We start from the raw sequence: 26411 nt of genomic DNA, 5'->3' as shown, positions 1-26411 counted from the left end.
CTGATGGTGAAAATGCCACACACATTAAAGTACGAGCTCAAGCAGAGATCCGTGCTCTACAAGTCAAACTTGGATGTTATAAAGTACTAAATAATGTAAAGCAGACAACACATACAGTGACATGAACAAAGGCTGTTGGTGACTATTTCCGGTAAGTGAATTCACTTCCGGTTGATAGTGGTTGGCTGTTTCTGTACAGTTCGTTCACGGGTTAGTTCAAATCTAACACACCTAAAAACTAACTAGATTCACTGTACAGCTACTCGTAAACCGTTATATCGTCCCGCACTAGTCAAGGCTTTTTTTGTCTAGTATGTTTTGCTATTTCCAGACTTAATTTGTTACTTGGCTCGTTAGTCTACCGGTTAGCTCAGCTAGCTGCTAGCATGGCCGCTCTTGCTCACTGTGCCACGTGTTTAGTTATTACTCTGCAGCTTTTAGTCATAATGAGACCTGGAATAAGTTTAAACTTCTAGTAGCTTTGGAGGTGACGATTACGGCTAGCTTAGCCCCATTAGTGGGTGTGGAGGATGTTAGCGGCTCCGGAGAATCAGCCTGGGTGACGGTCCGTCGAACATCCTGCCAAGCTGAAGTCCGTGTTGAGCCGGTGAGTAACTTTGCCAAAACAATGTGTGACTCTCACTTTATCTGGGCCTCTGACCAGCTATGACATATTTATCCGCATGTTGTTCCGTTGCTGTCCGTCTAAGTCAGGGGTATTCAAATAAAATTTAAAGAGGTCCAGTTAGAAAAAAGTTCTTGAAGCAAAGGTCCGGTGTTATGTCGAGCTCTGCATGCCTCATTTGGGAATAATGTGTCTTTATGCTGTGTCTCATAATGGCGTTTCACATTGGCACTTTTAATAAGTGAACATATGAGACACACTAGTTTAGTGTTCCCAGTGGAAAATATGAACGGAAATGAGTCTGTCCATTCCGGATTAAATGCTCTATTTTCGCTGTCCACTTTTCTTTTTTTGGAGGACGCCATTTGTTCCTTATTTTTCTCTCCCTTTCTTCGTCTCACTCGCCTGTTTCTCTCCCTTTGTTTTCTACGTGCATCGCGTTTTTCTTTTTCTTTGTAACCGTCTTTTCATGTGTAACTTGCCTCTAGCTCTGTTTACTGTAGAGTCGTAATGTTTACCTCCTGGAATGCACAGACTTGATTGGCTGAGTGGTACCACGTGGGATGGCTCAACTCGCATGCAATTGGTCTATGCGTTTCCACTACCGTAAAGTCTACAAAAGCCGGTGGACATAAAAGCGCCCCGTTATGTTTTATATTATATCATAACCTTCTCTTTTGGCTGTAGGTACGGGTCTGTATGGGGCAGCTTTTGGGTCCGCACCCGGACCGCGGTCCGCCGGTTAGTGACCTAGGGTCTAAGTGGTGTCCAGCAAACAATGTGGACTTCATAGACTATTGGGCCATTTTCTGGGTAAATCCACGGACTTAACATGAAGTAAGCAGTAACTTTCTACTTTTACATTCAAAGAAAACAGAAGTTGTTGTATTTGGGCCTAAAAACGTCAGAAACAGCTTTTCTAACAATCTGGCTATTTTAGATGGCATAGCTTTGGCCTCCAGCACTACTGTGAAAAACCTTGGGGTTCATTTTGACCAAGATATGTCTTTCATTTTCTTTTAGAAATCTTTATTTCACACATAAAACAAATCTCTAGAACTGCCTTCTTTGTGCAATATTGCCAAAATTACAAACGTCCTGTCTCAAAATGATACAGAAAACTAGTCCATGCATTTGTTACTTTAAGGCTAGATTACTGTAACTCATTACTATCAGGATGTCCCAGTAACTCCATAAGAAGCCTCCATTTAATCCAGAATGCTGCAGCCAGTCTTGACAGAGAGAGATCATATTTCCTTCTCTTCATTGGCTTCCTGTAAAATCCAGAATAGAATTTAAAATCCTCACATACAAATCCCTTCATGATCAAGCTCCTTCATACCTTAAAGACCTCATAGTACCATATTATCCCAATAGAACACTTCACTCTCAGAGTGCAGGTCTACTTGTGGTTCCCAGAGTTTCTAATAGTAGAATGGGAGGTAGAGCCTTTAGCTATCAAGCTCCTCTCCTGTGGAACCAGCTCCCAGTCTGGGTTTAGGAGGCAGACACCCTCTATACTTTTAAGGCTTGGGTGTTGGGTAAGGGATTTGTTGGGTTTTTTGTAAAGTGCCTTGAGATGAATTGTATTGTGATTTGGCGCTATACAAATAAATTGAATTGAATTGAACTTACAACTTTCCTTTTGGCAATGCTTATAGTTAGGGTTGGTTCATGTGACTCTGAACCAACCCATAGTTATGCTGCTCTAGGCCTAGACTGCCTGAGCACAAACCAAGTCATGAGGTCAAAGCAACTGCCTGCAGTGTCAGGATCCACACCCTGCTTCCTGTTTGGTACTCTTATTTTGTGGTTATTTCCTGTGTGCCTGTGTTTAGTTCCCTGTAGCTTTATGTTCTCATTGTCCTTGATTTCTTTTACCTGATTTTGATTCCTATTTCTTGGTTTCCTCTCCCATGTCTCTCTCCCTCTGTGTTTGTGTATGTGTTCTCCAGAGGCAGGTAGGTGATGAGCCACATCCTGTGCTCATTAGGCATTTGGAGGACAGCTCTCTACTACACCTAGTTGCCAGATTGTACTGTGCCCTCAAATGGTAACAGTGGTCTTCCTGAAATTCCTGTTGTTCCTGTTGAAATTCCTGTCTTCCAGCTCCTACTATTCTCATGTACCTCAGTGTGTCCTGGATCCCCATCTCCCAGCTCATACCACTCACCTTTTCTGTGTTCCTGGATCCGTATCTGTGTGTAGTCCTCGTCATGCTTCCCGGATCCTTGGCACAAAGAAGACTCTTCCAAGAGCTGGTTGGCCAGCCAAACTGAGCAATTGTGGGAGAAATGTCTTAGCAAGAGAGGTGGTGGAGTGATGGTCACTCTGACTGAGCTCAAGAGATTCTGTGTGGAGATGGGACAAAGCTCCAGGAGGACAACAATCACTGCAGCCCTCTGGGATCTGGGCTTTATGGCAGAGTGGCTAGACGGAAATCTTCTCCTCAGTGCAGAACACATGAAGGCCTGCATGGAGTTTTCAAAAAAGCACCTGAAGGGCTCTGACCGTAAGGAACAAGATTCTCTGGTCTGTTGAAACCAAGATTGAACTATTTGGCCTCAGTTCTAAACGTTATGTCTGGAAGAAAGCAGGCACCGCTCATCAGCTGCCCAGTACCATCCCAACAGTCATGTAGGTACAATGAAAAATGTGTGAATTAAATACGCCCTATATGTTACGGCCCTTGGTTTGTTTCTGTTGTGATTTTGTTTTTCTTGTCTTTGCCCATCAGATGACCGGCCAGCTGACGTGCACAGGTGAGGCTGATCGGCTGGAGATAAAAGGCGGAAGCCACCACAATTCTATGGCCAGTGAATCCTCAAACTCATTTAAGGTTCGTATTTTGGCAATAAGACAGACTTTTTTTTTTTTTTTTTTTTTTTTGTAAAAATCTGATTAATCAAAAACGTAATTGACTGCAATAGTTCATTTAAAATAGTTTTTTTCTTTCAAAGAATGCAAACAAACTTGTGACACACATTTTAATCTTTTTCTAAGCATTTTATTGGTTTCCAAGAATGAAAAAAAGTTATATTCTCCAAAATAATTTTTATGTTGAGCTGGACGGTTAACCGAGCGGCCAGCGGAGGAGATAGGGAGAAGCTGCGTCTAAGACATAGAGAGACAGGAAAGGTAGTAGAGCATCGTTCGAATCCATAAAAAAAAAAAAAAAAAAAACTGAAAAAAAATTTGTTGGGAATCCTAACATTGGCAAATTTACTAGTAACCTTTAGGCCTTAAAGAATAACCTTGTTTTGTTTTTTTATCCTGCTGTATTTTGCTTAAAAATATATACAGTGGCTCTATGCCTAATGTTTTTATTATGACTACTTCCTTTGGATTCAAGATTTGTGTTAAATGTTTGAAATGAGATTTCATATAGTCACCTTTTTATAGGAAGTACAGCAGGTTAAAAAGTTATTCTTTAAAGACTGACAAGACAAACTCAAGTGTAATACAATTACTCTTTATTCACATGACATGAAATCTAAATTTATTTAAAGTTAAACTGAACTGTCTCCCTTTTAGAGCAGACCTCTTTCTGAAATAAGGCATCTGTAGTGCTGTTAACTGAAACAGGAAGGTCACACGTGCATTCGGAACTCTCTTAGTGTGGTTGCCAAACAGCAGCACAGATGAGGAAGGGGCCTCAGGCAATAACAAGAACAGAGAGATATTTAAACAGAGACTCAGTATAATGGCAGCACAAAGATCACAATATAGATACTAGGCTAGCCAGTGTCTCGCTATGTGTGAAAGAGCAGCAGCAAACAGTGATATGTTCTGAAGGCTGTATACAAAGTGGAAGAAGGTAGGAAAGGGTTATCCATAGCAGGAGAGCAGTGGGAGAGGAAGTATGGCTGATGCTTGGCGTTTTATGTGAAGGTGAGTCCCGCCTCATTGTAGACTTTGAAGACCTTCTCGATGGCGTTGACATAGGCGGCCGTTCGTAGGTCCAAACCCAGGTTGTACTTGCTTGCTGTGCGCATGATTTGCTAAAAAGAGCAGAAGAAATCACCTTACATACTGTGTACTGCACCAGCTACTCAGCTATTTACCAGCTATTTTCTCCTGATTACTAAAACATGATGGACTGTATTATGTCCTACAGCAGGACAGCCAACTCCGGTCCTTGAGGAACACTGGCCCACTCGTTTTCAAATTATCCTGGCACAACCATTACTAATCAGTATTCAGTTAATCAGACGCTCAATTGGCAGGGATATTAAAACAACCAGGGCAGTGGCCCTCAAGGACCAGGGTTGGCTACCACTGTCCTACAGATCACTTACACGTGCAGATCTCTCCATGGTGTAGGCCAGCCCAGAGTGAACAATATCCTTCTCTGAGGCACCCTGTAAAACAGATAAATGTTAACCACACAGTCTCAAGAAGGATCTGGTGATGAAAACCTGTGAACACATATTTTATACATGTTATTCTTAGAATCAATGTGGGTTATTCCACATTTGCACAGTTTACTGCAACTCTTGACATGTTGTGTCAACACTGTCAGTGTCTGCTGTGTACTAATGCCATGTGTATTTGATGGCACAACAAATCTACTAAATTGTATGTACCTAATGTATCTAAATGTTGGACTTTAGTGTGGTTGTATGTGTTTATTTTATGGAGGAAGTACTGGATTTACCAGTACAGACTTACAGAAAAGAATGGGAGTTCACTTTGTCCTGCACTAGTCTCAGCATAAATGTGTCAGCCAGCAAATGTTACTCACAGCAATTCTGGCCTGGAAGTCAGCAGTAGGGACGATAGGGATGGGTCCTCCTTGTTTGCCAAACTTCCTCTCTAAACTCTCTTGCACAGACACTAGAAGCAACAAAAGGATAAAGAAGATATATGTATATATATATATATATATATATATATATACACACACACACATACACACATTGATGACACTAGCTGAATCATAATGGAAGAATTCAATTGCAGCCTTTTACTCACTGAGCAGGTGGTAGTTTGAGTCTCTCTCATATTTGAAGGTCAGTCTTCCATAGCTGACATGGTTGAGATTCTTCAACCACTCAAAATAAGACACCGTCACACCGCCAGCATTTAGGTACATGTCCTGTTGATTAAACATCACATCCTCAGACAGGGTGCAGCAGGTTTCACTTGTCTCTATGTACAAATCAATTTGATGATATTTGCTCTCTACTACAAAAGGCTTTAAAGGAAAAGACCCAAGATTTTGTTATTCCCATGCGGAGTCTCAAACCAACAACAGTGCAGATCTACAGCACAGATTAATAAAATTAACCATTACAGTATAAACCAAATTCAGTTTGGGTTTGAGTTTCTGTATAAAATTTGTTACTGGCCTTTTTTTTAAAAAACTTTCAAGGAAAAAAAATTATTTTATGAAATAAAGACACCAAAATAAATAGTGGAAATAAATTATAGTGTAAGTCAGTGAAACTGACCAACACTGAACTGAATGAATGTTGAAGAAATTAGTTTATATAACTAAACTTATAGTGGAGTCAAACTCACTTTTAGTGCCATTGTTGCTAATTATAATGAAAATATCAAATTAGTCATTTCTCAGCCTCATAGCAATTTTGAGATTCAGGAAACCAAATTAGTTATAAATTGTTTTCCAAGTGTTTAAACCCAGCATCATATCTGAAGGTAAAATGTTTCCATGGGAAAAATGTAAAATCTTGTACTTTCTTTGTGTGCATTATGTGTACTTACAGGAATAACCATGACATTGTTCTCCAGGAAGACCTTGTCAGCATCTGGGGTGGTTGGACCATTGGCGCCCTCAGCAATGATCTGAAAGACAAATATCAACCATGCACTAATCACTGACATCACTGTGACAAGGCTGCTCTGTTACTCAAAAATAATGTCAGACACAGGATCTTGGGTAAATCATAGAAAGTGTTTACCTTGGCCTTGATTCTGGGGGCATTGTTGCGTGTGAGCTGCTTTTCTCCAGCAGCAGGAATCAAGATGTGGCAGTCTGCTTCTAAAATGTTTCCTTCATACGGTTTGGCTCCTGGGAAGCCTACAATGGTGCCATATTGCTGCAGACACAAGCACAAAAAATATTATAAGATTAGCAAAAATATGTACTTTCAACATAGATCATCTGATAACAATATTAAAAAGAAATTGATTAAAGAGGAACTATGAAAAAATATTTTAACTAAAGACAAAATAAACAATAAAAACAGATGGTTGTGTTGGTACCAGTTTGTAGTCCTCCAGCTGTTTGGGGTCAATGCCCTCTGGGTTGTAGATGGCACCATCAATTTCGCCAACACCCACACACTTGGCCCCAAATCTGTGCAGGTACCTCATGGAGTGGAGACCAACATTACCAAAGCCCTGTGAAAACGCACAGTAAGTTTGGAATTATCTTTAGGGTTATCGCTGTTAAAAAGGTGCAATGTGTAATAGCAACATCTAGTGGTGAACTTGCAGAATGCAGTCTTTTGAGCATCCCACCCAACATTTGTTCTGGGCAACTAGAAACATGGCAGAGAGGTGCCATATATTTGATTAAACTATTTTGTGTACATGTGGCTGAGAAATCAAGACTGGACAAATAAAGCAGACAAAACAACAGAAAACTAATTCTGTCATCTGTTTACAATCTAAAAGGCACCATAAATATACTGTAATGTAACAGTAATTTTAAATATTACTATAAAGACATCTTGATCAGGTTACAATGACATACATCCAGACATATTAAAGGATAAGAACTGTATAAATGATATAGCCAATATTCATACACCCACAGCTCGGCTCTAAGGGAAGTGCAGGTTAACAGGGATACAAAGAGCTCACATCACAGCTGATTTAAAAAAAAAAAAAAGCCATACAGAAGTAAAGACATGCCCATTTTAATCTTGATACCACACTAGAAATCTGTTCTCCCCTCACTAATACATCTCTAAGAAATCCTAATCTCAGCACAGCATAATCCTCAAATACACACAGAAATAAGGTTTAGCTATTTGAAAATCTAAGTCATGACGCAGACACTTTCACTGCTTCTTCACCTCCTCAACAACATCCTTAACCCATCATCATCCCACTAACGTCACCTCCCTTCAGCATCTTTGTGCCTCTTTGCAAATACAGGGTTGTTAATCACAATTACCATCTTATACTGTTGTCATGAAAAAGTGGTAATTATAGAAACCATTCCAGGAAAGCAGAGGCTCCGTACCCATTTATCAGTGCTGTGTGTGTCCATGACACGTGAGGAGCTGCCATGTGACAAATGGAAGTGAAACTGCAAGAGAAAGCTCTACTCTTTGACTTTTCCTCCCCACAGACACACTTCTTCTCTTAACAGATTTACAGTTTAAACTAGTGGTGTCCTAAAAGAAAGAACAAATCTTTTAATGTTTTGTTGATTCAGGATGTGTCTATTCACTGCTGTCTGTTCAGCATGAGGAAATCAGGGCTTGGTGAAAAACAGATGGCATGGCTATGATTGAGTTGCAGCTCTAAAGCTCCTCATCATGATTTCAAATGAAAACTTAAATCCTGTGAGTATCTGTAAGCATATATCTGCACTATTTTTAAGGTTGAGGACCTCCTGCCTCTTGACCAAAATGTTCTAACTATAAAACTCATGTACTGTATGCGTTTGTGTGTACCTGCACAATGAAGGTCTTGTCGATGAAGCCAGGGCTCAGGCCCAGCATGCTCATGTAGGACGCCTCATTAATGAAGTTCTCAATGCCATGGAAAACTCCACGACCGGTAGCTGAAATACGGCCGTGAATTCCTCCCTGGCTGATGGGCTTTCCTGTCACACACGCATGGGCGTTGATGTCCTGAAACACACAGATGATTAGAGTACACAGAATGTACACAAAACCTTTTGGAAGCCTCATGTTAGGTTTTCCACTCACGCAAAGCACTGAGAGCAAACAGTGAATTTGATTGGCTAAGACAGCTCTGCAAAAACAAAACATACTTAAAGTTGCCATCAGGAACACTTCTGAAAATACAGAGACCAACACTTTTGGACGAAAGGTTCTACAGAAAATTCTGAATGGATACGATTTTAGGGAAGCAGCATCTACTGGCCACCAGCTGTACTACATCTTTTCTTTCTGCAGCAGCTTTAGCTTCCAGCCATGGCATTGACTTACTAACATGCACACAGCACATAGTTGTGTAGTGCCACAGTACCAGGCAGTGCAGCATCTGACTGAATATCAGTACACACTACTCAGTCTTCTAGACTCAGATACCCAGAGCAGGATGTGCCACCCACTGCAAAGCCCTGCCAGGGGTATCTGGAACAGACGAGACATGACTGGACAAGGTGAGAGGAGTTAGAGAGGAGAGCAGAAAGGGGAAACAGATGTCATGAGCCAAATTAGGTTTTTAGTAAAAAACTATAATTTATGTATGACAGAGGAGTGCAGATCTGCTCTCTTCTCTCTCCAACATCTAGTGAACTATAATGTTTGTAGTCATTAACATTTTAATGCAATAAACTAACACGCAATTCTTACATGAAACATGACATCATGGCCAAACATAAATAAGCTACAGAAAAAGCTGCTATTTCTTGGGGAATGAAAATGATTTGGAAATTATCTTGATAATCAAATGTTTTCAAAAGTTTTTCCAGCCAAGAAATAGTGTAAAGGCAAAAGGTCCTCTGGTTCCAGCTTCTCAAATGACAGTATTAGTGTTGCTTCACTCTCATATATCACTAAACTATAGCAAAGATGTTGTTCACAAGATAATTCATAGACCAAACAATAGAAATTAATACAAATATAATTCTAACAGTATAATTCATTATCAATAATCTAGTGATCATTTTTTCCAGTTAATCATTTGGTCTCTCCAGTTGCTCGTTTTGTCTGACCAACAGTCCTAAAAGCCTAGGGAATATTTACCATTTGCCACTAGTCACTTCAGCTCTGACAATCACATATTAGTCAGGTTTTCTTAACACTGCAGTGGATCCTTCCTAAAGCATCCAGGAGTTTAACTTCACACATCTGCTTGACAAGTTCAAATCAAGATCAAGAGTTTCTGACCATTGTAATACTTGACAACTTAGATAAAACGTGTAACCACACAAATATGAACATTCACATGAGTAAATATTTTCTATCAGAAGTCAAACAGATCCTGTTTGATAGGAGAATTATTAACAAAGCACACATAAGGCTCAGCCTGTAAAGTTGCTTCTAGGAGAGTTGGAGTGTCTTTGGGTGGTTAGGGAGAGGCAGGAAACCACTGTTCATGGTTTACAAGTGAGTCATTCCATTTCTAATTTGGCCTATTTTTAAACAGTACCAAAAACCAGGTTTGCTGAACTCACAGTGTGTGCAATGGTATTTGCATATGTGTCGGCGATCCAGGACATTTCCCTCTCTCCTGTGCTCATGTCTGGGGCTGGGACATCGATGCCAGGTCCTGGTGAACAAAGAGAGGTAGGAGAGAAAGGGAGGGAGAAGTGGGACAGTTAAAGTATGGCACTCAACATTGCCCTCTGTTAACAGTAAAAGTTAGAATGAATATTATACCATCAGTGATACAGATTTAGATGACAGAGAAAAGGAGGTGCTAAGCTTTGTGTCATATGTAGCCTCAGGGGCCTCATATCCTGAAACAAGTTCAAAAACAAGCTGGCATGTAGAGCAATGGGGGAGGGGACTACTGAGAGAGAGGAGCATGACCAAGTCTCTCAGTGGTGCATGATGTACTCACACTGACAGATGAGGGCTGCGGCATGTGCAGTGTGCTGTCTATTCACCAATGTGTAAAACTTCCACCAATGACAACTACTGTTATGAACAACCACAGTGTCATATCTCTCTTTGCTGTGTTTGAACTGTAAACATAAACATTCTTTGCTACTTTGCAGATCCAAATGAATAATAGACAAATTAATAGCATCTAATCACTAAATCAATGATGGTATATTGTTGAAAGCTATGATAAGAATTTATTAATTCTCAGGGGGAATTTCACAAGCTCCCCAGGAGTATTTACACTGACATACACATCAATAAGAACCACAGTCATTAATAATATAGTCATGGTTTGCAGTCAGGCATTCCTTAAAATGCACTTTTTCTTTAGCTGCTCTAGAACCTTTGGATCTTAGGTTAAATTTGGAACATTAACTTTTATTTGCAGCAGTGTTTCTACACTGTGGTACAGGTATTTTTTACCACTCCTTACAGAATATGAATTACATTAGGAGATATGTTATTATTTCTGCTTTCTCCATCTGTAAGCATAAAATTCACGTTAATCCTTTATGCCAAACTTATTTTCTTCACCATTACTGTCCTGCTCTTCCGCTAACACAGGCACACCCTGAGCTACCAAACATGCACAGCAGACAGGAAATGTTTACTACTCAGTGGATATATTCACCACTAGCTTTGTCCAACAGCAGCAGCAACAACAGTGGAAATACATTTTGTCTGGCAAAGTATTATGCCAAATAACACACCAAATACCAATCAGTACAACAAATGATTACTCTAACAAGCTGTACATTTTTTCCTAACTTTAGAGTAATATACTTAACAATTCAAAACAAGAACACAAATACAAAAACTCACCAATGAAACCCTTCTTGGCCAGCTCAATAGTGAATCTCCTGGTAATCTTCTCCAGCTCATTATCCTGCAAAAGTCAGAAAGTGCACAGTTAAGGACCTGACGTCCTACAAACCCATCCCTGCCTCAGCCATATCCTCCATGCATTTTCCATATGCTCCATGCATTTTGATAGAACTGTGAGGTTTTTGTTTAACGTTTTCTTGCTAGTCATCTGTGAGCTCTGAGGCAACACCTAATGACCTTTAAATCTGCTTCTCAAAATATCCATGAACATACAAATAGGGAATATTTATGTTCCCTGTCTTTAATGGTTTTCTGTTCTCCCTTAATTTACCCTTGCTGAGCAAAAAAAAAAAAAAAACAAAAACAACTAAGTCAAAGGAAAAGACAGTAGCCCTGCCTTTCACATTCTTGCACGATTGAGTCATCCTCTGTTTTTGTTTGAATGTGAGGAGAGAGAGACAGGAAAACTGATATCCCTCCAATCATTACAAGCCTTGTGAATGTTATGTGCTTATTTTAGGCTTTGTTGCTTTCCTCTAAGTATTGCATTACATAGCCTGTGTATCTCTACATGTATATATGGAAGTATTGACATAAGAAGTCTTACAGAGTAATTTCTGGGGTTGATCTTGACTCCAGCTTTTGCTCCCCCAAATGGCACATCTGGAGAAGAATAACACAGCTTAAACACTAGTGGATCCCACACAGAGCTAAACACATGGCATTAAAATATTCAAGTAGAATTACATATGTCAATGTGTAATCAGTGTAAAGACTAAATAGAGGCTGGACAACTATTCTGTGAGACTACTAAATAATCAATAATGGCTACAAATACATTTAAAGGGATTGTCCTGGTTCCTTTTGAACACTGACTTCAAGGTGGATAAACAGCAAGACTTTAGTAAGAGATGCTTGATGTGGATTTCAGGGGTTATCCACCGTTAGTCTTGGTGGAAGGCTGAGACTTTAATACTTACCAACAACAGCACACTTGTAGGTCATCAGAGAGGCCAGAGCTTTGACCTCATCAACACACACATCTGTGCTGTAACGAATACCTGTGGAAACACACACATACAGTGAGTATTTCACAACACTGTCACCATAAAAGCAAAAAACTGGAAGCAAGTAAAATCTACTAAAAGTTTCTGTTCTGCTTAAATTGATATTTTGTATGCTACAAATGCATATTTCTACCATTCTGAAGTAGGCTGTGTTGTATCCTTCTAGTATATGCTGTTTTATGAGTTCAAATGCCTCAACTTTAGAAAGTCCTTGCCCTACCCTGAAACTATAGCCACTATATGAACAGGTCAACACAAAAGGTAAATGAATATCAGAGAAAAAGCCATGTCCAAGACTGAACTGGACCGAAGTATGTCCTCCACAGCCAAAACAAGGTCACATAAACTGGTCAAAGATCACTTATTGTGTCACATTAACAGTGATTGGTGGGTAGAGACCTAATGAACCAATCTCAGCTCTTCATTCTAGCCCCAGCCCTCAAGTTACAGTAATTTCTTCCCATTGTCCAGGGCTTGCTAAGTTTCGCCACAGTAATGTCAACAGCCTATGTGCAAGACCATACAGCCAGCTGCCTGTGCACCGAGCCTACCCAAGCCACACTACTCCATCTCACTGGCACAGTGTTTGTGATTGACCAGCAACACCAAACATAGCACATCAAGAGCTGACAGTCACTCGATAGCAAATGGCACAAAGAGGAGACTGCAGACTGATTTATGCAGACATACTGTAAATACTGTGTGTGTGTGTCTGTTTTGTTCAAGTGCATGTAGAAACACAGGAACCCACAAGTGCCCACCCACCATGATGTCATTTTGAAGTGCCACTTAATGACGTCACTTCCATTCATGTTACTGCAATCAGAGACTTATATCCCCCCAGTGTGCTCTTCACAACGCTGAATGACATTACAGTGTTTAAGCAAGGAAGAGACCAAATACCCCAAAACAAAGCTCCACCTTTCAGAATGCAGCTGTGGCTCCCCCTCGATGCTGCATTTCCATTCAAACAAAGATCAGCCGAGTTACTGCACACCAACAGAGCACAACTCTGAGCTCTCTGATCAAATTAAAGGAGGGAAAAAGGCCTGGCTACATAACCATCCCCCACCCAACCATCCATTTATTCACCCAGGCCAGCCCAGCCCGCCAAAGCAACAAGAACCAAAACATCTATAAACACATTCCTCTGAAATGGAAGGCAGATTTGCTGGAAAATTTGAGTGCACACTGAAATCCACAGCTCCTGCAGCAGCCAGAGCAGCTTCATTTCTACAGTCAGGCCTAAACAACAGAGCTATCTGCCTCAGGGCATCTAGAGTGTAAAGCAGCCTGCCACATATCAAGACTCCTTTTAAATCTCACTGAGCCTCTTGCGTGAATCCTGGTGCATTTTGTTTAAATGACTCCAATTCAGTCCATTTTTACTATCTGAATAATTGTGTTTTCATTAGTAACTGTTTCCTCTTATTAACTGGTAGTTTTCGAGTGCTAATAAAAGTTTGCAAGTCTTCTTAATATGTCCAATTATCCATGGTATTGGAAGCAAGGTCTCTCAAACATCAGAATGCTGAATACATCTGTTAAAGTTTATGTACATCATATAACTACAAGCAGTTTACTGTTTCCAGGTTTACTGATCCAAACTGTATTCAAAGTATGAATTTAAGCAGGAGAGATTTTGATGCCCTTGACATTACATTCAGTCACATCTTGTGTCATTAAATATTAATTTGATAAATCATTTATTTCTCTGCATGGGTTTTAACTTTTTTGAACATCTATGTAACTTCTCATGGTTTTCACGTGACAACAGTGACATAAAGTGACAAATAGATTTATGCCACTTCTGCACAGAAAGCAGAAGGATGTTAACCATTTAGCAAACTAGACAAAACTTTAGCAGACTCTAGTGTTTACCAATAGGACGAATTCCCACCAACTCCCTTCTACAGGTCAGAGGCAGAGGTGAAGGTGTCCAGTCTGCAGAGCAGTGCTGTCCAGCCCAGCAGCTCTGTTACTCTCAGAAGGGGTGTATCGGCACCACATGCACACACAAAACATCCTTTGCACTTTGTAGTTTGAACACTGCAAGGAGTATATGCACTATATCAATGATTAAACCCACTGAAGAAGATCAGCGTTTGTCCCTATCATTAACCTATTAACTAGGAAATTGGCATAACTATAGTAAGAGCCACCAGAAACAATAACAGTCAGGTAAATGAAAATTATTTAAGTTGTACATCTATTAACTTTCATCTCTGGAACTGGTAAAAAAAAAAAAAAGCGAGATGGAGATATGTAGTAATACTACCACTGTAGAGGACTATTAATGTCAAGCTGGATTTCATTTAGCTTTGTGATGCCCGGCTCCCCTCAGACTGTTATGAAATAGAGAGCTACTAATGAGCCTCTTTTACTGTTAGAAGCATATAGGAAAATCAATGAGTGATCTCTCACTAATAACCTGCCTGCACTGCTGCAGATTCATAAATCAGTGCACTGATCCATTACTGTGATAAGATGGATTACTGTGATAATGGATGAACTGATTTGTAACCAGCTTTTTATTTTTATTTTAAAAGACAATTGTTAACTCAGTGTACATTCTGGTGTATACAGCCCACAGACCATATGCATGTCTTGAGCAGGAATATGCCTCCCTATAATAGGTCTAACATTCCTTATATCAGGCAGGTGCAGTGAGAGGTTTCACAGTGGTAACACAAGGCCACTCTGTGCTCCACACCATTCAAACATAGCCTTTGACTGGCTGAATAGCATGTGTCTTTCTGTTGCCTCCTGTCCACAGCACCCTCCACCACCTGCTGACAAATAGGAGTGCCTGGAAACAGAACCACCCCCTCCCCAACTCTCACGCCTCCTGCACTCATCATACATCATATCCCTCACCTCACAATTTACCCAGAGTGCACTGCAGCAGTAATTTCTTATGCTGCTGCTTTGAACCATGAACTCTGAACTAAAGAGCAGGTGTCACCCTGTCATATTATATTTGCTCAAGGCTGACACTCCACATGTGAACCTCTAGACAGTGGCACAGTGTGTGATTGGCCCTGCTTTAGACAACCTGCCTGGGTTTGCATGTGTACATGAGTCACCTGACAGAAGTGTCAGACAAACAGGTCTTTAGTGCTCAACCAAGTGTTTTGTACAGACCAAGGTCTCAGATGCTCAATGACATAACCCCTAATGCCTGCAGGGTCGCCCTCTCCATCACACCACATATCTGACTTAGAATAACATCAGACCAGATCACTGACATACACTCCAGGTTGGAACCAAAGCAAAACACTGAACTGTGAGAAACTCTTCGCTGGACTGGTCTAAACTGCTGTGCACGGAAGTCAACAATCACCATGGGCTGTGGGGGCTCCTGTAATTTGACTGCTAGCTTGCAAGCTAACAAACATTACAGCCACCGATGAGCATGAAGCTCAGTAAAAACAGCGTAACACATCACGGGAGTAGTTTCAAACACAGAAAACAAACTAAACAACCATTATAAACAGGGATTTAACATGAACATAGAGCTGTGTACGGATGAAACCAGCGAATCCAGGTGTGACGTTAACGGCAAGTCCAGGAGCTAACGCTGCTAATGCTAAGCTAGCTGTAAAGGGGGCACTAGGGGAGGTCTGGATCAGGTCTTACCTCCTTTGCAGGGCGTCCTGTGTTGGCTGTGCTGGGCGCGGTACCCCTCCACCACCTCCCACTCTCCGTTGTCCCTCTTGATGGGGAAGGACACGCTCAGGACGTGGTTACAGGGCTTGATGATGCGGAGGATGCCCCGCACACGGTGCCTCTTCTGCTCGGGACTCTCCCTGGTCTTCAGATCCTCCACCAGCTTATCCTCCACAATGGCAGCGCCGCGGTCGAAAAAACCCTCGACCATCTTGAAGAAGTTTGGGTCGTCGGGCTTGTCCGCTGCGTCGGCATAGCGGCGAACCCGCATCAGAGACGAGGACACAGGGAGAGCGGAATCCACGCACCCCGAGGCCAGGGCAGTGCCCGCGGAGCGGCTCAGCAGCTCCCCGAAATACCGATACATGACTGAAAGTAGCTAACCGTGTAAACAAACAAATAAACCAAATAAAAAGGCAGCTAAACAACAGGGGCGGTGGAGATGACGACAGGAGAGGGGGTAAAATGAAGGACACAACAGCTTCTCACCGCTTCCCGTCCTCCGGCCGAGTGGGAACCCACATGCTGAGTCAGTTTGCTTTAAAAGGCAGCACGAGCCAAGGAGGCACCGGGGCTCCGCCGGGCGCACGCGGAAGAGGAGGACCAACGGAGGGGCGCGGCCGAGCCAAGCGTTTGAACCGTGAAATGCGCGAGAGATGGTACCATCATTTTCAGAATCAGATTTAACGTGCAGCGTCATACATTCAGTGCACACACGAGAAGATGCTGTTAACCTTTCTGCTGGACAATCAATAAGAAACCTACAACAACACAGACATTTAGAAAAAAACTGAAAGAAAAGCAAATATAAAAATACAAATCTACTAATAAAAGACACAATGTAGCTGCAAAGAGAGAAAATGACCCCAAAGGCAGCAAAATTACTAAAATATTGCAAAACAAGATACATAACTGCAAAATGATGCAAAACAATAAAAATATAGATAAAAACATAACACAATTAACACTAAAAGGCTAAAATCAAACACAAACTACTATAAATCACATTTGCTTCACTTGAGTCTTGCTTCTAGAAGGGCCCTTACATGTCTGTGCCCAGGAGCCCATTGTCCCATAATCCCTCCAAATATAAGCTGGTCAAAGGTTTTGTAACATCTCAAGTTGTTACTGAGTTGTATGTAGTTTATTGTATTGTCTCAATTTACTCTGAAATGAACTCATGAAGCAAATAAGTATTTGGACATATTTGGAATATTTCAGTTACTAACTAAATTTTATCTAATTCGTGGCTCATCGACATTTATTGCACAGGCAAACAACATACCTTATGCATGCTCTGCAAACATATGTGCATGTGTCACACTGACAATGTCTAATTTAAGGTAGCAGGTCACTTATGGTGTGCATATGTGTATGAATGGTGCTACCAGGCTGCTCAAGATAATATTCATCAAATACCACTTAACTCAGCAATAGTGGTAAGAAATCTTGGGTACAACCTACTAATCAGCCAATCAGCAGAGCCTTTTTGTGCTTCATGCACAGTGCATGCAGAGTACTATCCACTACGGAGTGATTTCTAACACTAGAATGTCATCATACCTGCTGTAAATCTCTGCCACTGAGCAGGAGCCAACACGTGAGGGAAATCTTACAAACGTGAACACAACTTTCTCATTGTCTGAGCACAGCTTAGCACTAAGTGACTTTTATCTAACATTGCATTCAGTGTGTGTTGTTTCAAACATACAGAACATACAAACATTGTCTACCCTTGTACATGGCAGAGAGAGGAAAACAGACTCCCAGAGCTGAACGCATCTGCATAAAGACCCTGACCTGGACTTACACTCGTGGACTCTGCACAGAAGATAAGATTAGATACTTCCCCTGAGTACTGTTGCAAATACACATGTGCTTAAAAAGTTGTACAGATATGCAATTGCATAATATGAAAAGAAAATGAACTTATGACCCATTTATGTGTGCTTTTGCACTTACAGTATAAGTAGCATGTGTACTTGGCTGAGCTGTACATGTTCAGAACATCTTGTATCATCTATGATGTCAGTTAATAATCAACAGTGACCATGCTGCCTGTCACAACTGGCACGAAGTCTTGGATTACAAAGCAAATAATGGTACAATTTATTGTTTTGTCATTTACAACAAGGCCATATACTGTAGTTTATTGACTCTTAAAACTGGATGTGCCGACAGCAAACCAAGGTGAAACTGCACAGTTTTATTTTCTTAGAACAGACAGAGAGAAGTGATATTTGATTGTTCATATACCAGTTTGTTCTGTCTGTCCTTTTTGTAATATCATCAAACTGCAGAAAAATAACCTGATGCTGTATTTGCAGTTAAATCACAGACATGTAAAAGCAGTGATTGCTCACATCTGAAATTTGTGAGTAGATAAGAAATGTACTGTTGCAATGTTTTGACCTACAGAATCTAAATCTGGCAGACATCAATGGACAAAAAGTAGGATAATGGCAAAATAGCAGCTCTATAATATATTAAAATAATAACACCTAATAACCTAAACAATTTATTTGCATAACATCATCTGGCCCATACAGACTATAAGTGAAACACATTTTTGCCATTTTGATAAATGAGAACGTTTTGACAACCTCTCTTTTGCCTCAGTGCCTCATGTTTTGAAGTCTCACACAAGCTTCCTACAACCATACAAAAGTCCTTAATGAGAGTTAAACAGTGTCTTGTACATGCATGTCAGGCAGCACGCCTGTTCTTTCATCCTGTCATGTAAAACAGAAATCATGTGAAGAACTTTGAACTCTGCACGTCAGGTCACTTCCATTCAACTTATACTAAGACTTATATTAATTCCACAATAAAAGATAGTTAATAATTAAAGTAGATACATGAAAAGCTTAATTTGCTTTTTAATAAACGTCTTTCCTTTCTCAATACTGTTTTACCTAGTGTTTTCTTGTCTCTATGCCTCTGTCTGTTTGTCTGTGCACTCATGTATCATGCTTGTGTTTCAGAGGCTGAGCACTGTCATGTCATTGGCTGACAGCCTGACAACACCCACCCAACCACAGAGGTGTGACTGGGGGAGGAGAGGAGCGTAAGGACAGGAATAGGGGGTCAACATAAGTAAGAACCTGTTAAGTTTGGTCACATGATGCTTCCAGTTGAAATGTGTGACAGTTTGGCGGAAGAGAGACCGTCTTCCTCGCTGTGTGAGAAGGCTGGGCAAGTTTTGTCTCCATGTCTGCTCTTTGAAAAATGGGAGCTCACTGTTGTATGAAATGAAACCCTCCACCCACCACCACGACCATCTCCACCCTCAGTCAGACTTCTGAAACAACACACAAATTCTCCCAACAGCACCCAGGGACAACCAGACAGTCTTTTTAGCACTTTAGCAAAAATGCTGAAAAGGATTTCCTAGAGTCACGTTAATAAAGAAGAACTTTGAATACAGAGAACAAAAACTGTTTTGTAAATGGCAAAGCTTGTAATCTTTCTCTGGCAAAGGTTCAAAGTCAGCTGTGACCTATAATAGCTGTGTATAATTAACATTTAAATGGTCACATAGTGTGATAACAACAAATAATGATGGAAAAAAGCATCCTCTGTTCCTATTAGAGAGAGCAGGAGCTAACAGTTTTCACAGTACATGATCAGATTGAAGTTCAAAGAAAAGACAGGGTTATTCAAGGAAAAAGTTATTATATAAAAGACCTTAGATTAGTGATTTTTAACTTGTACTGAAATCTCATCTCCAGAAACAAAATCATCAATTAAACTCTTACTAAACCAATTTATATAATAGTTTTAGGCCATTTGTATCAAGAAGCATTTAATTTTTTAAAATATTTTCCCTCATTTTTTTATGTGTAAACAAAAAAATAAAAAAAAATAATAAAATCACTGCAGTTTTGATTATATTATGTTTTATGGTGGGTTTATGGCTGGTAAAAAGGAATACCTGGGCTTTAAAAGCAACAGTACAATCGACATACTGTATTCATAACACAGCAGTGAAGAAAAGTATTAGTCCTTTTAGCTGAAAACTACTGGTCTGAAGATCAAGACAGAGGAGTCTTTTAGCCCACAAGTCACCTGCTGTTCTTCTAAGCAAAGACCAAGAAAGAAATAAGGACAGATGAAAGATGCTTATTGTAAGTTTTATTTCACTGACTATAGTTAAACACTAGGTGGCGCAAGAATCTTTCCTTACAAGCTGTAGTTTGACTGCATTGATATCAGGTCCAGAATACAAATCCATTGAGGTGAACAAGCTCAAAATACAAACTTGCTTAAAGTTAGATGAAAAATGACAGTATTTCATATAGCAGCCACTTCATTTAGATCACTGTATCATCTGCTAGACATACTGTACCATCCATCCATCATCTATACCTGCTTATTCCTAATTAGGGTCACAGGGATCTGCTGCAGCCTATCCCTGCTCTCTTTGGGTGAAAGGCAGGGGTACACCCTGGACAGGTAAGTCTAAGTCATTAAATTGTATATCGCCTCAATTTGGTGTTTGAGTAAATGTACTTAGCTAAATTTAACCACAGCTATATTTTATAAATCAGGTCCAACCTACACATTAAGTCACTGAAATAATGTTGAAACACTAGTTATATAAATATAACCTAGACAACCAACAAACACCATTTAACCGCATTTAGACATCTTATGATTGCCATGTTTTTATAGTACATGAGGAGTAGTGTGTGTGTGTGTGTGTGTGTGTGTATTCTCTAAAGAGGGGGTGAGCAGAATGATTCTTGCAGTGTACTACATCAACAAAAAGCTTCTGTGCAATACATAATTTGACCTGAGATGTCTATATAACTTTCAGTTATTGTTTTGCACTTTAGTCAGATTATTATTTATTTTACTTGAGTTTAATTTCCTACCAATAAAACCAGCTGAACTGAAACTTGAAATATTCAATTGTGTGCGTCTGTTAAGAGGCCAAGAGGTAAAAAGTTGAAAAAGTTCCCACGAGAACTTTCCTGTTGAGTGTCTTTATGCAGGAAGCTGTGGCTTTGACTTGCGTCTGCTCACATCTCCTCATCAGCACAAAGCAGATCTCTCTATATACAGTATACTGTGTGTGTGTGTGTACTGTATGTTTTGTCTTAGCTTGACAGTCAGATGTCATGCCACATGTCAGGTGGCTCAGACGGAAACCCCAAAAGACATAAGGTCAGGCCCACAGAGGTCAGGAAAAAGTCAAACTTAAACAAATGAACAAGTCTCACTATGCTCCGTCAACTGACTGCAACCACAGCAAACGCCTTTCAGCTTTCAGTTTTCTTATGAAAGACACAAATTACGCTTATGCAAAATAAAATGACAAAACTCTGAAGTAAATGCAGCATTTATCTAGCTGAATTACAAAAGGTATCTGATACCACAACCGCTTAAAATAAACAATGTTTTCCTCAGGTTTAATTCTCTAGAAATAATCAACTGCCCATACAGTTACCATTATGGTTGATGCAAACACATGATGACAGCAAGTCATTTTTAATTAGAACATTTAATAAAAGTTCTTTGGATGAATCATGGGTGAGAACAGAAGGGGGTAGACCAGATTGTTGTTTTTTTTTTTTTTATAGAGGATGGAGATTCAGCAGACTGTTCTTCTATCTCAAATATCTGTGGATGGCCTGATCCAAAGAGAGCTGCAGTAATGGTTCCTCCACTCCACTGCAACACACATGTATAAATAAAAATACAGCAAATAATACCAATATCAGCTAGAACCTGCTGTCCCTGTGCATGATTCAGCCCTTTAAATAAAAAACATACAGCCAATTGTCAGTCTATTGTCAGAGAGCTGTTTCTATTATTTAGCTGAGCCGCACTGATATAAACAAATTGTCACTAACTCAGCAACACAACACATCACAAAATACATCCTCCAAAATGATCATCTCCATCATTCAAACATATAACACATTAGCTCATTTGGCCATTTAACTATGAGATAAGCAGCAGGGCTAACCACCTTAGAATATGAACTTTGAACTGTGAACCTTCCCAAGTTAGAATAATGAGTGTTTTTTTCTGTTTTTTCCATGCTACCAACAATGCATGAAAGCAGAAGTTATAAGTGACACACACACATACCTGAGGACATAGGTAACACAGAGGATGCAGAGCGGCTGGTTGGTGCAGCGTCTGGACCTGGAGGGTCGGACGCTGGGGATCACAGCACTGTGACTCTCCACCCAGACATATCCCCCACCTTTCACCAGCATCCTGTACTGACCACTGACTGACTGGCTCTTCAAACACACTGCAGACGAGGCAGATGGGATCAGTTAAGTATTTACAGGTTTGTGCATGTTTTTATGTTTGTGTGTTTTTTACTACTCACAGTTCAGATGATATTTGGTCAAACAGTTTGTGTCCAGTGTGTGACAGAGATGATAGATGGAGCGGCCCAACAGCTCGTCAGGGCTGTAGCCTAAAAGCAGAGTCACCCTGCACAAAGACACAAACAAATACAGAAAACAGAAACAATAGGAATTTATTTTACAGTATACCAGAAAAGTTTTATTTTAGCACCAACTAAACACATGGTAATGAATTAGTTAGAGCTTGTCCCATGGAAATGGTATTGGAATGTGCTGTTTATGGTTTAAGTTCATCACAATGATTTAATAACTGTACAGCCAACTGCTAATTTACATAGATTTAGGTATTCAAAAGTAGCCACAAGCACATTTAGGGTTCACCGATACTATGCAGCTGAACGTCTAAAATTAACAAAAGGAGAAGGTAAAAAGGGAACAAAGCAGTTGTTATAATTCTAAATGATCTTCTCATATTTGTCATGCTACATTAACTCCTTAAAATCCAGTTTTCTTCTCTTGTTTTCCTTTAAGTAGCTTGAAGGAAGTTAAAATGACCTTATTTGAAATTCTCAGTCTCATAAATTCTGTGGCAGGTTATTGCAACAACAGTACTCCGGAAAAAATATTCAAACTCCAAGACTCTGTGCTTTTAATGTCTGCATCTGATCACTTTAGATCAGGTGTGCGTCAGAAATAGTCAAGTTTTAAAAAGCACTTGAATGAAACAGATTTTAATCATAGGGCTGCAAGTTAAACTAATAAACTCATTATAATAAAATTATCAGTCAGTGTTTCTTGGCCTTGTTCTGCTTATTTATTGCTTAGAACCAGCTGAACAAGTAAAAGTGCAGCACAGTTGCTGAATAAAAGGTAGTAAGCATGGAGTTTGTTCATTTTCCTTCCTTTTTCTAAATTATTTCGTAACCTACAACATTGCAAAATTAAATCACAACTCTTCCTTATTACATGAAAAGAAAAACAAATAGTCTGCAACTGCCATTTTTTCACCTGTTTCAGAGGCTATATCTTTATTTTTTTTATTAATTAAAGCACATTTTGAAAGTAACATTTTCCAGCTTCTACTGCACCCATAGATACAAGATGGACAGTAGTGTGTGCTGTGAAGTGTGTGTGTACTATATGCGTGTATGTAAATTACCTCTGGTCACAATATGTGAACCTCATGTCCATGGTGTGCTGGCTGGTGAAGGTGTATGTGCTGAGGAGAGTGTGTGAGAGGGGCAGAGGCTGGCAGGTTAGCAGCAGACAGGGAACTGAGGACGGGGAGCCACACACCTTCACACACCCCTGACAGTGCAGAACCTTAAATGACAAAACGGATTAAAACAGGAAATAAATAACATTAGAAACTTTTTGATGCTTTGCGATGTGTTGAATTTTCAGGAAGAGGCGTTAAGAGTGTGAAATTTGGCTTCAACTGTATTTTCACACCAACCTTCCACAAAGCTGACTTGAGGTTGGTGCTCCTTGCTCTGCGTGTCAGAGCACTTTTTATCCTAATGACCATGTCCCTCTTTGCACTGCACCAAACTTCCCCTAAAAAACAGGTGATTTAGTGATCCACATGCACCTAACTGTTCGGATCTGTTTGATCTCTCAGAAAATAACACATAACCACAGGATATGCAACTCAGACAGAACACAGATTCCTGATGCAGACAGTCCTCCACGCACACACGCACACACACACACACACACACACACACACGCACACACACCTGCTGTTACACGTAGGTTATTTCTGATTTCTTCGTGGTCACAGGGGTGAGTAAACTCAAAAATACTGTGTCCCATCAACTCAGTCTGTCAGAAAACAAGCAGTGCACAATGAATCTGTTATTCCTGAATTCTTCATGTAGAAATATTTGTGTGTTTGTGTGAATGTACCTGCATCAAGCCAATGTACTTGCTGACATTGTCAGACAGGAAGACCATGTCTCCCTCAATGGAAAGGACCATTAGAAATCCCTCCAGGATCCTCAGGTACATGTTTGTCTCCTCCAAGACCTTGACATTCTCCTTCTCTTTTTGCTCATCACATCTTTCGTCACATTTTTGCTGTTCTGCTCCAGCTTGTGCCACTCGTCCATATTTCACTGTGTGAGTGACCTCTTTTGTAGCATTCCCTGAAACAGCCCAACACTGTGAAATGGCATTGAACAATTGTTTCTTTCATGGGAAACTTTTCTAGTCTACATTTTCAGTGGTTTCAGTATGGGAACTATGAACAAAGGATGTGGTGTAGTTTTGTGTGTGTGTGTGTTTTCAGGTGATATTACTCATGTAATCAAGTACGTCCTCTGTCTAACATCTGCCTCAAACCCACCAGCCCTGTGACTACGGTTTACCTCAATAAAGATCCTTTATCTGGAACAGAAAAATACTTAGACACATTTCCCCAGTAACAGTATTTGTACTGTACATGTAGATTCAAACTGCCGTTTAAAATGTACTACATATTCCATTACAGCTATATTTATTTTTATATTACTATATCCAGGGTCGCGGTTCAGTGGAGCAAACAAACACTCACACTCACACATACAGACAATTTAGAGTCACCCATTAAGCCAACCCTAATAACCCTAATCATAATTTACATTTTACAGACACATGCACAGAAACGGTCTTAACTTTCACTTTTTTTTCCCAAATGTGGCCAAATAAAGGGAAATATATGAGTATAAAATATACGTTATGATCTGTATTCTGTGTGATGTTGATAGTGTTATCAATAAAATACATTTTTGTCCTGTTTTGATTTGTGTGTCAGGTGCAGTGATCAGGAATGCTGTTAGATGTCTGTAGCATGTGTGAGGACTTACCTTTGAGCAGTGTGTGCATGCGTATGTAGCTGACTGCGAGTCGAATAATCGAGGGTTTGTCCAGTTGAGCTCGGACTGTTGACTGGAGTGGCAGGAGACGAGATAAATCTTGGAACACATCAGACTCTACTCGTCGTCTCTTTCTGGCGGCCTCACGGCTGATGGCCCTATAGGGAGGTCAGAAACAAAAGACACAATGAGAATGAGGAATAACTGTTAGTGTGAAAAATTAATCTAAGTAATGTCGATCCCAGGGATGTTCCAAAATTACATCACATGAAATACAAAAAGGCCACGATAAATTGTAAATGCATTAGCAGTAGACACTACTCCTACTACTACTGTATCTTAACTTACAAAATGTACTAAACATACTTATAGACTATAGTGTTTTTTGTTTTTCTTATTAGGAGCAGATAGTGGAGAAATCAAAGTGCATTTTCTCCAACATGATCTCTTACAGTTTAAACACCATTACAGCTGCATATTAACTAAATATCTTCAAAACTTCAGCTTTGGGATAAACATGAATGTTTCAGCTGAAAGGTTGTAGAGAATTTCTCAACATCTAGGGAAGTACACAATACTACATCTAAGCATCCCCAAATAAGATGACGCTGCCTATTGCGTTTTTGCTCGATAATTTTTAGTTTTTACTAATGGGGAAGGATACTCTGGTCAAGATGCCCAGTGTGGCCACATCATCATCTTTGGGCTCAACACAAAACTCAAAGATTTGTTAGATAACGTGCGTTATGGCTGTCAGATGTCTGTGCACAAAGCAACTTGCAACTTTACCTTCTCTTCTCCTTGTCAGCTGTCATCATGTCCAGCAGGGTCTTCCCAGTGTCATGCTGCACGATGGCTCAGGAAAAAAGATGATGGCAGCAGGAGTTCACAGCACAGCAGGGAATCGCCGCAGTACAATTTGCACCATCACAGGTAGCCTAATTAATCAGGGAGGCAATTAGCAGTGCCAAATGTCACAAGGCAAAGTGTTCTCCTGCAGCACAGATGACTTGAACAGACTCCAGTCAGTGTCGCCTCTCCCCTTTGCATGTGCATCACCTACTGGCCTCCAAAACCGAGCACGATGATAGGTCAGCTGCCCAGGAAAAGCATCACCCTTCCCTCCCCTTCCTCCCCCTCTTCACTCCACCCTCTCCTCTCTTCTTCTTCTTCTTGTCTCGAGCATTTCACACTCTGAGTTGCTGCCTTTGAACACCACCAGGCAGTAATCAATAAAAAACACAATAAATAAATAAATAAAT

The 26411-nt window shown here is 40.3% G+C and overlaps 2 protein-coding genes across 3 annotated transcripts; both read right to left on the bottom strand.

Moving 5' to 3' along the window:
• Nucleotides 1-3610: 3610 nt before the first annotated feature.
• glud1b (glutamate dehydrogenase 1b) lies at nucleotides 3611-16513 on the bottom strand. Its single transcript, XM_026315537.2, has 13 exons — nucleotides 15936-16513; nucleotides 12210-12290; nucleotides 11837-11892; nucleotides 11227-11290; nucleotides 9972-10066; nucleotides 8278-8457; nucleotides 6854-6991; nucleotides 6550-6687; nucleotides 6353-6433; nucleotides 5600-5723; nucleotides 5370-5461; nucleotides 4924-4986; nucleotides 3611-4626 (listed from the first exon to the last, which is right to left on the bottom strand). Exons 1-13 carry the CDS (start codon nucleotides 16330-16332, stop codon nucleotides 4507-4509), a joined length of 1629 nt encoding a protein of 542 aa, XP_026171322.1. The 5' UTR covers nucleotides 16333-16513; the 3' UTR covers nucleotides 3611-4506.
• Nucleotides 16514-19836: 3323 nt separating this feature from the next.
• On the bottom strand, nucleotides 19837-26198 carry epas1a (endothelial PAS domain protein 1a). 2 transcript variants are annotated; one of them, XM_026316495.1, is made up of 9 exons: nucleotides 25939-26198; nucleotides 25141-25307; nucleotides 24203-24457; nucleotides 24034-24118; nucleotides 23751-23851; nucleotides 23454-23617; nucleotides 22315-22421; nucleotides 22065-22233; nucleotides 19837-21641 (listed from the first exon to the last, which is right to left on the bottom strand). In XM_026316495.1, exons 2-9 carry the CDS (start codon nucleotides 25258-25260, stop codon nucleotides 21578-21580), a joined length of 1065 nt encoding a protein of 354 aa, XP_026172280.1. In that variant the 5' UTR covers nucleotides 25261-25307; nucleotides 25939-26198; the 3' UTR covers nucleotides 19837-21577. The 2 variants fall into 2 exon arrangements, with proteins under 2 accessions (XP_026172280.1, XP_026172279.1); XM_026316494.1 differs by having other exon boundaries at nucleotides 19839-21641; nucleotides 24203-24441.
• Between the last annotated feature and the right edge of the window lie 213 nt (nucleotides 26199-26411).

Source organism: Mastacembelus armatus, chromosome 19, assembly GCF_900324485.2.
Source record: "Mastacembelus armatus chromosome 19, fMasArm1.2, whole genome shotgun sequence".
Lineage (NCBI taxonomy): Eukaryota > Metazoa > Chordata > Actinopteri > Synbranchiformes > Mastacembelidae > Mastacembelus > Mastacembelus armatus.
Note: the sequence above shows the minus strand (reverse complement) of the source record. Positions and strands in the feature narration are given on the sequence as shown.

Excerpts from the sequence above, each read along its gene's own strand:
- glud1b (XM_026315537.2), bottom strand. The coding sequence starts at position 16,332 with ATGTATCGGTATTTCGGGGAGCTGCTGAGCCGCTCCGCGGGCACTGCC. Across the intron at positions 6,992-8,277 it reads ACAAGACCTTCATTGTGCAG|GGCTTTGGTAATGTTGGTCT; the intron begins GTACACACAAAC and ends GCGTTTTCACAG. Across the intron at positions 5,462-5,599 it reads CTCAAACTACCACCTGCTCA|TGTCTGTGCAAGAGAGTTTA; the intron begins GTGAGTAAAAGG and ends TGTTGCTTCTAG.
- epas1a (XM_026316494.1), bottom strand. The coding sequence starts at position 25,967 with ATGATGACAGCTGACAAGGAGAAGAGAAG. Across the intron at positions 23,618-23,750 it reads TCAAGTCAGCTTTGTGGAAG|GTTCTGCACTGTCAGGGGTG; the intron begins GTTGGTGTGAAA and ends TTGTCATTTAAG. Across the intron at positions 21,642-22,064 it reads TGTGTTACCTATGTCCTCAG|TGGAGTGGAGGAACCATTAC; the intron begins GTATGTGTGTGT and ends TGTGTGTTGCAG.